A 16,252-nucleotide genomic window follows, 5' to 3' on the forward strand; every position below is an offset into this window, starting at 1 on the left:
AACATGCTACCACCACTATGTTTCACAGTGGGTCTTGGTAGGGTTGCAGTTGCCCCAGACTCTTTCCATTTTCAGATGATGGATTGAACAGTACTCTGAGATGTTCAAAGCTTGCAATATTTTTTTTTTTATAACCTAACCCTGCTTTAAACTTCTCCACCACTTTATCCCTGACCTGTCTGGTGTGTTCCTTGGCCTTCATGCTGCTTGTTCACTAAGGTTCTCTAACATACCTGAGGGCTTCACAGAACAGCTGTATTTATACTGAGATTAAATTACACTCCATTTACTAATTAGATTACTTTTGAAGGCAATTGGTTCCACTAGATTTTAGTTAGGGGTATCAGAGTAAAGGGGGCTGAATACAAATGCACGCCACACTTCACATATTTGTGAAAAAAAAATTTGAAAACCATTTATCATTTTCCTTCCACTTTCCAATCATGTGACACTTTGTGTTGGTGTATCATATAAAATCCCAATAAAATACATTTACGTTTTTGGCTTTAACATGACAAAATGCGGAACATTTTAAGGGGTATGAATACTTTTTCAAGGCACTGTCCCTCAATAGAGAACGTTGACGCTGTACACGAGCACAGGAAGTTATCAGCTGACAGGATTTCCGACAGGATCAACAAGTATTCTTTTGAACTTATTGGACAGATATAACAGGGTATTAAGGGCCGGTGCACATCAGATGCAGTCCAGTGCATTTTTTTTCTGCATCAAAAATGTGTGTAGGTTATATTGGTTCCAATGGCACAGTTCACACTAGTAAGGTGCAGTACAAAAAGTCCAAACATGTTGTAGTTTTTCTGCACTGAACGCATCACACACACCACAATACATTGCTGCAAAAAAACAAAAAAATAAAAAAAATAACACACCTCATACAGTGGGGAGGTGGCTGTGAAACAGCAGGAGGTCAGTGCTGTCTCTCACAGCCAAGATGGTGGTGCTGGGCATCAGACGGCAAAGAACTGGCCCGGCTGAATTCTCGCTCTGGCAAGTTTTTATTTTTAAATCAGAGCTTCACCCAAAAAAGGACGCTCTGCTCGTTTGCCCCCCCCCTCCACTGCCACATTTTGGGGGAGGGGTGGGTACCTGGTTTTGACAGGTACCCATTGTCATTTCCAGCTAATCTCATCGTGGCAAAGTCTGCAGGAGGAAGTTCGACCTCCCTCCTCCGTCCCCAGGCCATTCACAAAGTGCAGGGGCAGTAGGGAACCGGCTGTGAAGCCGCAAGGCTGCCAGCTTCCCTTAGTGGAGATGGCGGCAGCACCCAATAGATTGGAAAACTGGCTCAGGTGAAGACACCGTTGTATTCATGGACAGGTAAGTGTCCTTTTATTAAAGGTCAGCCGCCACAGTGTTTGTAGCTGCTGACCTAAAGCGGAGGTTCACACAAAAGTTGAACCTCCGCTTTTCGGGAACCCTCTCCCCCTCCGGTGTCACATTTGGCACCTTTCAGGGGGGAGGGGGGTGCAGAGACCTGTCTAAGACAGGTATTTGCACCCACTTCTGGGCTTAGACTCCCACGGGAGTCTATGCCTCTTCCTGTACTGGCGCGCTGTCTGCTGGGACACACACGGGTCACCAGAGACAGCGTGGACCATCCCCATTGTGCTGCATGGAACGCGCATGCGCAGTAGGAAACCGGGAAGTGAAGCCGCAACGCTTCACTTCCTGATTCCCTCACCAAGGATGGCGGCGGCAGCAGGCGACAGTCAAGCGATTGCTTGGCCTCAGCTTCCGACATCGCTGGACTCCAGGAAAGGTAAGTGCCCATTTATTAAAAGTCAGCAGCTGCAGTATTTGTAGCTGCTGAAAAAAAAAAAAAAAACAATCGCCAGACTCCCTCTGCAAAATGGAGGGGCAGAGCTTCAGATTGATGTTTGTCATCTAGGGGAGTATGAATAGTTCCGTCCCCCTTTTTTCATCCCATGCTTTTTTTTTTTTTAGAGGATGGAGTTGCTCTTTACAGATCCAATGGGAGCAGTTCCGTTTCTCTGCAGCTGAGCATTGGAATGGCACGATGTGGCATTTATTTTCTATGAAATAATAATAAAAAAAAAATTTTGATTCCTCCTTGCTCTTCTTATTCACTAAAAGATGGGCATCTGGCTGCGCCCAGGAGGTGGCGGATACCAGGAAGTAATGTAGTAAGGGGACGTGTCTCATTACTAATCCATGGAGGTGCCCTCATTTCCATGCCTCGCGTTGCTCTCAGTTGGTACTCTTCCCGTCCCTAGAATTTCTACTTGCACTGCTTGGACTTCTACAAAGTAAAACACTTTTTTTTTTTTAATCGCCATTATGTAGTCATTTTCCATTATGAACTTTTGCATACTGTGATTTTTGCACATGTGCTTTATGCCCTCTTTTCCAACTATATTTTTTTATTATGTTTGAGACATTACTGCTGTTCCAAAATGGTTTGTTGAACACTTTATATAAAAAATAAATAAAAAAAAATAAAAAATAGATAGTAAACAAAGCTCTGTGCTTTAACCACTTCCCGTCTGCCCCATAGCATTTTTATTGCTACAGGGTGGCTCTCCTGTGCAGAATGACATACGCAATTCCGCACTTCTGCCCGCAGTGGGTACATGCGCCACACCGTCGGGCCACATGTGCAGTGAATATTCACAGCAGAAGCCGATCTGCGGGTGCTGGCCACTCGATTTCCTACGGCACCCGCATATAATCAGTAATACACACAGAACAGGGATCTGCCTATGTAAACAAGGCAGATCGTCATTCTGACCGGGAGGAAGGAATGGATTCTGTGTTCCTGCAAAGCAGGGAATAAATTCCATCTCTTTCCCTAATGAAAGCAGCAGAGTTTTAGACAAAAACACTGGCTAAGCACCCTTTAATGGCCCCTGATTAACTCCTTCCCAGCCAGTGTCATTAGTACAGTGACAGTGTATATTTGTAGCACTGATCACTGTAATAGTTCCCAAAAAGTGTCAGTGTCTGATATCTGCTGCGATATCGAAGTCCCGCTATAAGTTAATCGTCCCCATTACTAGTAAAAAAAAAAAAAATACAAATTCCATAAATATATTCCATAGTTTGTAGATGCTATGTTTGCGTAAACCAATCAGTATACGCTTATTGGGATTTTTTTTTTTTTTTTAAACAAAAACATGTAGCAGAATACATGTTGGCCTAAATTTATGAAGATTTTTTTTTATTTTTATTTTTTTTATTGGTTATGTTTAAAGCGGAAGTCCACCCTAGACCTTCCGCTCATTGGAATCCTCCCCCCCCTCCGGCGCCACAATTGGCACCTTTCAGGGGGGAGGGGGGTGCAGGTACCTGTACAGTACAGGTATCTGCACCCACTTCCGGCGTAGATTCTGCAGAAGGTACGCCCCTTTCCGCAGAATCTACACCCCTTTCCGAAAGTCCCCCGCTGTCTGCTGGGAAACACACGGATCCCAGAGACAGCGGGGACCATCCTTATTGCGCAGCGCGACTCGCGCATGCGCAGTAGGGAACTGGGAAATGAAGCCGAAAGGCTCCACTTCCTGATTCACATACCCAAGATGGCGGCGGCAGCACCGGAGAGACGATCGAGAGATCGGCTTCGGGTGCCGACATCGCGGGCGCGCTGGACAGGTAAGTGTCACTATTTTAAAAGTCAGCAGCTGCAGTATTTGTAGCTGCTGGCTTTAAAAAAAAAAATAAAAATAAACGGCGGACTCCCGCTTTAATAGCAGAAATTAAAGCGGAGCTAAACCCAAAAGTGGAACTTTCGCTTTAAGCACTCCTCGCCCCCTGACATACCACATCCGGCATGTCATTTTTTTTTTGGGGGGGGGGGGGTGTGTTTACCTTATTTTTAGTGGGACTTCCTGTCCCACTTCCTCTTTTTGGCAGCCTACGTGACGACTCCTCTCGCCCCCTGCCAGCGATCTTCTGGGACACAACAGGTCCCAGAAGATTGGCTGGCCAATAGCAGAGTGCAGCGCGACTCGCGCATGCGCCATGTAGCCATAAGCTGTCACAGCCGGGTGCCCACAGTTACTAAGATAGAACCGGGGAGAGGAGCGAGCCGCAGCACTGGACTGTGGGGCAGGTGAGTGTCAGTTTATTAAAAAAGTCAGCAGCGGGTGGAACTCCGCTTTAAAAATTATATATGTGTGTGTGTATATAATTTTTTTTTTTTTTTTTTTAATGTCAGTCATTTTAGGTTTATAGCGCAAAAAATAAAAACCGCAGAGGTGATCAAATACCACCAAAAGAAAGCTCTAATTGTGAGGAAAAAAAAATTACATCCATTTTATTTAGGTAGCGTGTTGCACGATCGTGCAATCGTCAGTTAAAGTAACGCAGTGCTGCAAAAAAAATGGCCCGGCCATGAAAGGGGGGGGGGGGGTAAACCTTTCCACAGGTCAAGTGGTTTTACAATGCAAGGTGCCATCGGCCAGAATAGACACTTCGCAGTAAAACATGGAAGTGTGGAGCCGCCCTAGAGGCTGCCATTGCACCATCTTGCCCACCGGGCACTTAAACCCCCTTCCTAACCAGACCAATTTTCAGCTTTCAGTGCTCTCCCATTTTGAATGACAAATACTCAGTCAGGCATCATGCTACCCATATAAAACTTTTTTTGTACTTTTTTCCCCACAAAGAGCTTTCTTTTGATGGTATTTGATCACCACTGCTTTTTTTTTTTTTTTTTTTTTGCGATATAAATTAAAAAAGCCCGAAAAATGTGTAAATAAAAGCATTTTTCTTTGTTTCGGTTTTAAAAAGTAGCAAATTAAGTCATTTTTCTTCATAAATTTTTGCCAAAATTTATACCGCCACACATCTTTGGTAAGAATAACCAAAACCAGTGCATATTACTTGGTCTTTGTGAAAGCTATAGAGTCTACAAGCTATGATGCCAATCTCTGAAAATTGATCACATCTGATTTACTGGTGGCCTCTCATTTATTGACACACAAACAAGCCAGGAAAGTACAAATAACCCCAAATGACCCCTTTTTGGAAAGTAGACAATCCAATGTATTTAGTAAGAGGCATGGTGAGTTTTTTTGGAGTTGTAATTTTTTCCCACAATTCTTTGCAACATGAAGATTTTCTTTTCTTTGTTTTTTTCCCACAGAATTGTGATATTAACAGGTTATTTCTCTCACAAGGCATATGCATACCACAAATTACACCCCAAAACACATTCTACTATTCCTCCTCAGTATGGCGATACCATGTGCGAGACTTTTACACAGCATGGCCACATACAGAGGCCCAACATGCATTGAGCAAAGTCAGGCGTTCTAGGGACATAAAATTACACATTACATTTTTTGACTACCTTACTTAACTTAGCCCATTTTGGAAAGTAAACACCCCAACATATATTCTATAAGGCATAATGAGTCTTTTGAACATGTCATTTTTTCCCACAAGTTTTTGGATAATGTGGAAAGAAAATGAAACTTTTTTTTTTTTTTTTTTTTTTTAACAGAAAGTAGTCCATTTGTAAGATATTTCTAACACATAGCATGTACATATCAAAAATTACACCCCAATATATATTCTGCTACTCCTGAGTACGGTGATACCACGTGTGATACTTTTCCACAGCCTGGCCACATACAGAGGTCCAACATGCAGGGAGCATCATCAGGGACATTTCAAATCTAATTTGACTACCTATTACACTTTTGTGACTCACTGATGGGCACTGTAGTGGCAAGGATGCGCCATGGATGATAATTGATGTGGCATGGATGAGTATGAATGAGCCGTGGGTGGGCATTGATGAGCACGGATGGAGCATGGATAAACATTGATCAGAATGGATAGAGTATGAATGAGCCTCCTGCCTCCTCTCACACTATACCAACCCCCCCCCCCCCCGGTCCAAATGAGCTTAAGCTATACCCACCCCCCCCCCCATGGTCCAAATGAGCTTAAGCTATATCCACCACCCCCCCGGTCCAAATGAGCTTAAGCAAACCCACCCGCCCACCCCCCGGTCCAAATGAGCTTAAGCTAACCCACCCACCCCACGGTCCAAATGAGCTTAAGCTAACGCACCCACCCACCCCACGGTCCAAATGAGCTTAAGCTAACGCACCCACCCACCCCACGGTCCAAATGAGCTTAAGCTAACGCACCCACCCACCCCACGGTCCAAATGAGCTTAAGCTAACGCACCCCCCCCCCCCACGGTCCAAATGAGCTTAAGCTAACGCACCCCCCCCCCACGGTCCAAATGAGCTTAAGCTAACGCACCCCCCCCCCCGGTCCAAATGAGCTTAAGCTAACCCACCCACCCCCCCACGGTCCAAATGAGCTTAAGCTAACCCACCCACCCCCCCACGGTCCAAATGAGCTTAAGCTAAACCCCCCCCCCCCGGTCTAAATGAGCTTAAGCTAAACCCCCCCCCCCCGGTCTAAATGAGCTTAAGCTAAACCCCCCCCCCGGTCTAAATGAGCTTAAGCTAAACCCCCCCCCCCCCGGTCTAAATGAGCTTAAGCTAAACCCCCCCCCCCCCCCGGTCTAAATGAGCTTAAGCTAAACCCCCCCCCCCCGGTCTAAATGAGCTTAAGCTAAACCCCCCCCCCCCCCCGGTCTAAATGAGCTTAAGCTAAACCCCCCCCCCCCCCCGTCTAAATGAGCTTAAGCTAATGAGCTCTTAAGTTTTGGTAAACGCAGTTAGAATGAATGCAATAGCTGAGAACATAAAGCTGCACAGAAAAGCCTTACATGCTTCCAGAGACGTTAAAAAATGAGCTCCAAACAGATCTGTATGCGGGAATTTTGTGGCTCATGTGCATGAAGCCTTATTCTGCTAGTACTAGTTATCGGCCCGCCAGGCTGACAATCTGATTTCAATAAGCAAAACAAGTAAGGAACTCCTACTTGTAAGGCCAAGCACAGGCCTGGTCCGTACTTTGGCTCGGACTGAACCCAGAAGGAAGCTGTCACTGCCGCCAAATCAGTGCCCACTGCCCAATCAGCTGCCTTAACTCCTAAGCATGCGCAAAAGTTGTATCATCCCGCACCAACCGATCAAAACACAAAGACCCAGAACCTGGCAGAAGGACCCTTCTGGACGTTGGAAAGGAGGCAAGTATTACTGACTGCTTTAAGATCAAAATCAAATCCAAAGGCTCAGCACATTAGTCACTTTCAGAAGGGGGTCAGCAATGGCAGCCACTACCATTGCTGACCTCAGGAAAGTTTACCTGAGTGGATTACAAATGCCATTAATGCGCAATCCCTTAGGAAATACACCAAAACTAGCAGAGTACGTAAACATTTCTATCGGCACGGATTGGTTGGTAGAGGAGCAGAGCCCCCGGAATCACCCAGTGATGATAGAAGATGTTATCAAAACTATAGACAGATCTATAGGCACCGTGTACCCCCCATATATTGTCTAGAGGCACCCCCTGTATAGGCACTGTATACCCCATATATCTAACTGTAGGCACCACGCACCCCCATATATTTGTTGGTAGAAGTGCTAAGCCCTCAGGATCACCCGGTGATGATAGAAGTCATGAACAACTATACATAAATAAATGTTAGTGTGGGATATACGTACATTCACATTTCTTTTGATACATTGTTTTATAGCGATTAATCACAGGGGAGGATTTAATATAATAACTATTCTATCTCACAAAAGTGAGTACACCCCCTCACATTTCTGTAAAAAAAAAAGATTTTTTAATGTGACAACACTGAAGAAATGACACTTTGCTACAATGTAAAGTAGTGAGTGTACAGCTTGTATAACAGTGTAAATTTGCCGTCCCCTCAAAATACCTCAACACACAGCCATTAATGTCTAAACCGCTGGCAATAAAAGTGAGTACACCCCTAAGTGAAAATGTCCAAATTTGGCACAAAGTGTCAATATTTTGTGTGGCCACCATTATTTTCCAGCACTGCCTTAACCCTCTTGGGCATGGAGATCACCAGAGCTTCACAGGTTGCCACTGCAGTCCTCTTCCACTCCTCCATGACGACATCACAGAGCTGGTGGATGTTGGAGACCTTGTGCTCCTCCACCTTTGGTTTGAGGATGTCCCACAGATACTCAATAGGGTTTAGGTCTGGAGACATGCTTGGCCAGTCCATCACCTTTACCCTCAGCTTCTTTAGCAAGGCAGTGGTCATCTTGGAGGTGTGTTTGGGGGTCGTTATGTTGGAATACTGTTCTGCGGCCCAGTCTCTGAAGGGAGGGGATCATGTTCTGCTTCAGTATGTCACAGTACATGTTGGTATTCATGGTTCCCTCAATGAACTGTAGCTCCCCTGTCCCGACAGTACTCAGGCAGCCCCAGACCATGACACTCCCACCACCATGCTTGACTGTAGGCAAGACACATTTGTCTTTGTACTCCTCACCTGGTTGCTGCCACACACGCTTGACACCATCTGAACCAAATACATTTATCTTGGTCTCATCAGACCACAGGACAGGTTCCAGTAATCATGTCCTTAGTCTGCTCGTCTTCAGCAAACTGTTTGCGGGCTTTCTTGTGCATCATCTTTAAAAGAGGCTTCCTTCTGGGAGGACAACCATGCAGACCAATGTAATGCAGTGTGCGGCGTATGGTCTGAGCACTGACAAGCTGACCCCCCCCCAAGCTCTGCAGCAATGCTGGCAGCACTCATACGTCTATTTCCCAAAGACAATCTCTGGATATGACTCTGAGCATGTGCACTCAACTTCTTTGGCCAACCATGTTGAGGCCTGTTCTGAGTGGAACCTGTCCTGTTATACCGTGCAGCTCAGTTTCAGGGTCTTGGCAATCTTCTTATAGCCTAGGCCATCTTTATGTAGAGCAACAATTCTTTTTTTCAGATCCTCAGAGATCTTTGCCATAAGGTGCAATGTTGAACCTCCAGTGACCAGTATGAGAGAGTGAGAGCGATAACACCAGATTTATCACACCTGCTCCCCATTCACACCTGAGACCTTGCAACACTAACGAGTCACATGACACCGGGGAGGGAAAATCGCTAATTGAGCCCAATTTGGACATTTTCACTTAGGGGTGTCCTCACGTTTGTTGCCAGCGGTTTAGACATTAATGGCTGTGTGTTGAGGTATTTTGAGGGGACAGGAAATGTACACTGTTATACAAGCTGTACACTCACTACTTTACATTGTAGCAAAGTGTCATTTCTTCAGTGTTGTCACATGAAAAGACAGAATAAAATATTTACATAAATTTGAGGGGTGTACTCACTTTTGTGAGATACTATATATACACATGGAGATCTATAGGCACCATGTACCCCCCACCTATCCTTCTATAGGCACCATGTGCCCCCAAATACCACCTCTGGGAACTTCTTACCCACATATATCCATCTATAGGTACCATGTACCCCCCAAATCCATCTATAGGCACCAAATACCCCCCAGATATCCACCTACAGGCACTCTTTGCCCCTCATGTAGCCCCCTATAGGCAGCGTGTACCCCCATATTTCCACCTCTAGGGGGCTCCACCATGCACAGGACAACGAGGCGCCATGCTGGGTGTTGTAGTCCCGGTGACAACAAAGCTCACACTCACCCCGGCTGTCTCCCATCCCGGCCAGGCCCGTCTGTCCCTCCAGCCGCACCGTCCAGAGTCCCGGTCTCCCCGCTCCCCTCCAGGGGTCAGGCCATTGCCCAGCCAGGCCTCACAGTGTGTAGACACCGACGACTCCCTTCTCCGGGGGATCTCCCGCGGCCAGCCCGCAACCACCAACTCTCCCACCGCCCCCCTCGGCCCCAGATTACTTCGGAAGCGGAAGAGCAGCCATCTTGCTACACCCCCAGACGGGGCTCAGCCTCCCAGGAGGAGGAGGGGGGCGTTGCCTCCAGCTACAGAGCGGACGGAGAGACCGGGGACGGCGAACCGGCGGCTGGGAAGGCCGAATGAGAGGAGGAGGGTGCCGGGGAAACAGTCAGAGGGGGCGGCAGGGCGGGTGTAGTAAGATGGAAAGCCTGTTTGGATAATGACCTGACGTGACCCCAGGAGAGAGGGTGTGGCAAGATGGCGGTGCGTCAGTCACAAGGCAGGCTGAGGGAGCGTCTGGGAGCAGCAAGATGGCGGCGCTTCCGGTTTCCTTATATGGCGAGATTTGTGTTTATCTTTTTTGTGATGAAAAACATAAAACGAATGTGACGGTGAAATTCAGACCTAATAAAGCTGGAATGGCATTATGTGAGGGGAGGGGGCTGTGTACATGAGAGGAACCCGGCCTATGTCAGCTGACACAACCCCCCCCCCCCCCATTGTGTGTGCAGAGGTCATCTGGGTACAAGTACACACAGCCCAATGCCTGGGGGGAGATGTGTGTGCGGACTAAGAGCGACACATATGTCTTCTGAGAGGATAAAGCTCAGCCTGGCGGGTGTTAGCGCGTTTGGTCATTGTGCGCTCATTTAGCGTTTTCATGCTTTTTAAGGATCATGTTTTGCGCAAAAAATGCGCCATACACAAGTTATTTTTTTAATGCAACACAATGGATTTGTGGTAATGCACCCTCAACATTTATGCGTTCCATATTGTAATAAAATACATAACAGCCCCTCCACTGGTGAATGAACCTTTCAAGTAGCACTTAAGGATAGTTGTTTTTCCATTTTGGATAGCATAAGGCAGGGTTATAACCCCTGTCAGCAGGGCCGGGACAAGGGGTGGGCAGGAGGGACAGCTGCCCTGTGCACTGTGGTATCATGTGAGGTGGGGAAGGGGCACCATGAGGAAATTGGGGGGAGGGGATTTGTGTTGAAAGGGGGGATTTAGATGGTGGCATGGGGTAAGAATTGTTCTAGGGAGGGTAAATTTGGGGGGGCGGGTTGTGTTGGTAGGAGGAATGGGGAAGGGTATTTGTGCTAGGAGGAGGATTTTTTTTGGGGGGATGGGTTGTACTAGAAAAGATAACATGGTATAGGAGGGAGGGTATTTGTCCTAGGAGGGGAATTTTTTTGGGGGGGAGGGTTGTGCTAGTAGGGATGATTTGTGCTGGATGTGGACTTCATTTTGAGTGTGGGGAGGATTTGTGCTAAGATTGGGGGGGGATTTGTGCTAGTAGGGGGGATTTGCAGTGTGGGGATGAGGATTTGTGCTTGTGGGGGAAATTTGAAGGGCAGAGAATTTGTAATAGGAGGGTAAAACTATTTATGGGGGGTTTGTGATGGGGGCAGAGAGAGGATTTAAACTGGGGGGGATGGGGAACAAAGATTTGTTCTGGCAGGGGCAATTTCAGCAGGGGGTGGATTTGTACCAGGAGGAGGGGGAATTTATGCTTAGAGGGTGCAGATTAGTGTTTGATTATTTTTTTTTGGGGGGGGGGGATTTTTGCTGACACCTAATGATCATACATCTTGGGTGGGGCGCAAATTGACATGTTCGCTCTGGGCTGTAGATGACCTTGTCCCGGCACTGTCTGTCAGGTTTTATTTTGCCTTCTTCATCCCATTGGGGAGATTTCACTTCCTGTTCCATAGCCAAACCAGGAAGTGAGCGGAAACCCCTCCAAAGTGAGGGAATCCCTGGTTGTCAATAGAACTAGTGTCCCCATTGGAAGATTGCCCCTCTATTCCTGTTCTGGCTTTTTGGCTAAGGTCAAGTGTAGTATCTGTTCTTTTTAGTGTCCAGTAGGGGTGCTACACCATCATTCTGGCTATTTGCCAGGAATGGCTGTCTGTATAGCACCTCTGCTGGTATGATGAGGGTCCAGAGGAACCTTCCCAATAGGCGAAGGAAACCGAATGAGCATGCACAACGAATGGTGTGGGTTTAGGAGTACGCCCTTGGTGTGGAGGGGCCTAGCGCTTCCTTGTTTGAGCAGTGCTACCTGGTTTGGCCATGGGCTGGGAAGGCAGAGAACCTACTATGTCTGTGCCCCCCGGCAGTTGGTCACCCCAGGGGTGCTCTTAGTAACACTATGGGCCTGGGAAACCCACTGTGTGAAAAGGCACAAGGTCACATCAGCACTCGTTTTTTTCCTACACTGCACCTCCATGGGCTAGGCCTTTTGGCTAAGGCTTGGTTCACACTGCTACAACGGTAAAGTCGTACAACTTTCTTGATCCGACTTGGATGCTATTTAGGAGCCTGTACAAGGGCTGAAACCTCACCAAAGTAAGACCAAGGTAGTGCAGGAACCTTTTCTAAAGTCGAAGCGACTTGTGTAGCATCAGTTAAGATGGCTCTCATAGGGAAACATTGAGTTTGACATGTCATGGCACTTGGGGTCTCACAAGTCAGATTTCATGTTGCACCAGTGTGAATCAAGCCTAAGTCTGGGGCAACTTTTGCTACCAGGTCGTAAGGCCTAGCCAGTGCACTTGCATCAGTACTATTTATTTATTCTCTCATGTTTTGTCACTTTGCAGTTTTGTCTGTGTTTCTTTCACTTGGATGGAGGGTGAGGGCCCCCGGACCTACCCTGAAGTCTAGGGGAATGTGTGGGCATTAAGCTCATTCCTCCCCTAAACCAGGGGGGTGTCTTCATTTGAGGGAGCCCCTCATCTAGTACACCTAATACTCATTTGGCTTCAGCTGACCATAACGAGAGGAGTTCGCCAGGTCCTTTGCCTAGGTGGATCAAGTCGAGCCTTGCCCGTGTCTGGAGCCCTGCGCCCCATGAGGGTCAGGGTCGAGTTCTACTTAAAGTGGTTGTAAACCCCTTACAACCACTTTAACCTACAGGTAAGCCTAGATTATGGCTTACTTGTAGGTGCAAGAAATATCTCCCAAACCTAAAAGGTTTAGGAGATATTTGCAAGAATAGCGGCACTGATGTCTACGGCGCATGCGCCGTAGACATCGGGCACAGGCGCACTGAGCGTGCCGTTTCTAATGGCGATCATGCCATTAGCGGCGGTACCAGCATGGCGCAGGGACTACCCGTAGACGCCATACCCAGAAGTCACTCCGGGTATCATGGCGGCGATGGAGGTGGTGGCCGAGGACCGCAGCGGGGGGGCTTCTATCTCAGGTAAGTAATTCATAATGAGCTAGTATGCTATGCATACTAGCTCATTATGCCTTTGCCTTGCAGGGTGTCTTTTTTTTTTTAAGAGGCTTTATTTCCTCTTTAAAGTGGTTCAAAGGCTGAAGGTTATTTACCCTCATGCATTCCATGCATGAAGGTAAAAAAAACATTCAGTGTACAGCTTCCCCCTCGCCCCCCTAATACTCACCTGAGCCCGATCCAGCGATGCGCATAAGAGTAAAACTCTCCCAGGTCTATGCTTCCTCATTGGCTTAGACACAGCAACAGGAGCCATTGGCTTCTTCTGTTTTTAATCATATCATTTTCAATCATGGCCAGTGAGGACGGAGCGGGGGCAAGGCCGAGCCATGTTGTGCGTCTAATAGACACATAGAAGCAGCTCGAAAGCAATCAAGTGCCCCCATAGCAAGCAGCTATGGGGGCACTCAGCAGAGGGGCCAGGAATGCCGGCGGGGGACCCGAGAAGAGCAGGTAAGTATGACATGTTTTTTTTTTTTTCAATTGAACCTTTACAAATGCTCTAAGTGCATTCTTTTTCTTGTTCTCATGCACTTTTTTGTACACTTAGGTGTTTTGTTTTTGTGCACCATTGTGGGTTTAAAAAAAAAACTGCTCAGTTTTGGGGGGGGGGGGGGGTGGCAAAATGGAGTGCCTCCTGTTGCCTGGTAAGACACGGTCAAGTAATGATGTAATAAGGTGGGAGGCCTTTTTCCTCCCGGTTTGATTCTGGCCTGGTGTAATGCCTTTCTGGTAGGGATGGGGCTGCTCTGCTAAGGCCAAGGGCTGGACTGAGAAAAGCCCATGGTTTATGTGCCCCTGGAGGTAGTGTTGCCAACTGTCTGTTTTTTTACAAGCAGCCAATAAAAACTGGGAAATTTTTTCATGCCTGTAAAAGCATGCGTGCCAGTAAAAAATAAAATACTCTCTTTGCTGTGACGCATTTGGCTCGGAACTGTAAATACAATGCATCCCAAACACAAGGTGACAAGAAAAGGTTGGGGCTTATTGAATGACAGTAAACACTAATTTGAAAGTATCAAAAACAGTAATTTATTGAATGGATATAAAACATGGAGGTAAATAGAAGTGCCAAGTACTAGACTAGCCCAAATCATGTAATGACAGGCAACACTGGACTAGCCAAAAACATACACGGACACGTGGGACATAGACAACATATAACAGATTAAACAAAACGTCCGGACGCCAAGTGAATCGGTGTCAGTTGTGCTTATTCGGATATGCCGAGTATTTAGCAACAGCTATAAGTAAAGCAAACTGACACCAACCCCCTGGGGGCTCGAGCCATGAGAAAGGGGATGGAGAGAAGGGGATCATAAAATCCAGTCTTAACTGTGTTAGGGGAAATACGGCAGTACATGACAAGTAGATTCTCAAAGCAAAAATGTCTATCAAAAATCCAGGTTTCTATATAAACGAGTGTATTACCAGATTATGGGTATATGCTGATATGATAAGTCCACTGTGGGCATTGACTTTGAATAGTGGGCATTCAAACATGACAGTGCTGGGGTAATACTGCTGTATTGCATTAACCATACATTACCACTCCTGGTGGCGATTATAGTATCAGTCAGTGTGGTGCACAACTGACACAGATTCACTTGGCGTCCGGACTTTTGTTTAATCTGTTATATGTTGTCTATGTCCCACATGTCCATGTATGTTTTTAGCTAGTCCAGTGTGGCCTGTTATTACATGATTTGGGCTAGTCTAGTACTTATTGCTTCTATTTACCTCCATGTTTTATATCCATTCAATATATGACTGTTTTGATACTTTCAAATTAGTGTGCTTTAGGCTCGGTTCACACAGGGGCAACACGACTTTTGGAGGCAACTTGGACGCGACTTGGACACGACTTACAACACTACTTTAAGTCGCCCCAGGCCAGGCGACTTGCCGTGGCCAATCAGAGAATGAGCTCTCAGGGGGGAACTCCTTTTGAGAGCTGATAATTCTCTGAGAGTTGCCTCCGTATAGATGGAGATCCGACTTGGAGGCGACCTCCATTGAAATCAATAGGTACCAGTCGCCTACAAGTCGGATTGAAGTAGTACAGGAACCTTTTCGGAAGTCAGAGCGACTTCACTAGTGTGCATTAAGACGGCTCTCATTCACTTACATTGATTTCTGCATGTTGTGCGACCTGAGGTGACTTGGGGCAACTTGAAGTCGGATCTGAGTCGCCCCTGTGTGAACCGGCACTAAGTGTGTTTCCAGTGAGTACGCCAATCCAAAACTGTATTTTAAGGGCGTGGTAGCCCACTTTTATTTAAAAGAAGGAAAGTTCACTTATACATCAGTTGCCCACGCAGGGGATTCTTTCACATAACATGAATTAACGAAAATACCAAGCCACCTGGCATACATGTTGGCAGCACGTCTGCTCCTCTTACCAATCCTTTGACTGTGTCATTCAACTCTCTCAGAACACTTGGCTCTCTATCCTTCATCGCAGTGCCCTGCTGTGTGGCCCACCTCAGGCCTAAGAATTGGGGTTCTCCTGACAGGAGCTGACCTGACTCCTGGGACCGAGACCTGCTGTCTCGTGGTTTCTGGCTGGGGCCCCCTGACGCCGGGTGAGACCTTCCGTCTCCAAACTGGAAACTGTCTCCAAAATGAGAGCCTTGAGCAATTCTCATACCTGACTATATAATGACCATGCACACCTGTGGAGTGAGCCAGGTTGCAGGCCTCTAGCAAAACCTGCACGCAGGATTGAAGGTTCTGATTCAGAACTACAGAACCTAGAGAAATGCTAGTTCTGAACCTTGCATTAACCCTTAATGAGACTCCTGGGTCACCTTTTCCTATAAACTTATAGCGACAGAGCCTCTCTCTGTCACAGTGTTTACTGTCACTCGATCAGCCCCAACCTTTTCTTGTCCCCTACTGTTTGGGATGCGTTGTGTTTACAGTTCTTTCAGGGGCTGAATGACAGACAACACTATATTCATTTAAAACACGTTAATTAAAGCCTCTTTAACATATTTATTGGCTCTGAACTGTGCATGCACAGTTCTGGGGCCAGCCGAGACCATCCGATTATCTGAGAGTGTTACTGAGAGCAGTGCTACTATTTCAGGTGGTGCCGGAGGCAGTTCCGGGACAAGGTCATCCAGAGACCAGGGCAAACACACCAAACTGCGCCCCCCCCCCCCACCCCCACCCCCAATGTGTATAAGCATTATGTGTCATCAAAAATCCCCCCCCCCCAAAAAA

At 46.9% G+C, this 16,252-nt stretch overlaps 1 protein-coding gene and 1 pseudogene across 2 annotated transcripts in view; one reads left to right on the top strand and one right to left on the bottom strand.

Annotated features, from left to right (window-relative positions):
* The window catches only part of RXRB (retinoid X receptor beta), a 70,192-nt gene extending 60,299 nt beyond the window's left edge, over positions 1–9,893 (bottom strand). Inside the window, exon 1 of one of the 2 annotated variants that reach the window (XM_077484670.1) lies at positions 9,568–9,893. In XM_077484670.1, coding sequence (XP_077340796.1) covers positions 9,568–9,583 — 16 coding nt within the window. In that variant the 5' untranslated portion in view covers positions 9,584–9,893. The remainder of the gene's footprint in view (positions 1–9,567) is intronic. The other variant, XM_077484671.1, reaches the window with a different exon arrangement.
* Positions 9,894–11,583: 1,690 nt separating this feature from the next.
* On the top strand, positions 11,584–11,705 carry LOC143989585 (U2 spliceosomal RNA; annotated as a pseudogene).
* The last annotated feature ends 4,547 nt before the right edge of the window (positions 11,706–16,252 follow it).

This window comes from Lithobates pipiens, unplaced genomic scaffold (genome assembly GCF_037356315.1).
Source record: "Lithobates pipiens isolate NorthernLeopardFrog02 unplaced genomic scaffold, aLitPip1_a1.2 Scaffold_1, whole genome shotgun sequence".
Classification (NCBI taxonomy): domain Eukaryota; kingdom Metazoa; phylum Chordata; class Amphibia; order Anura; family Ranidae; genus Lithobates; species Lithobates pipiens.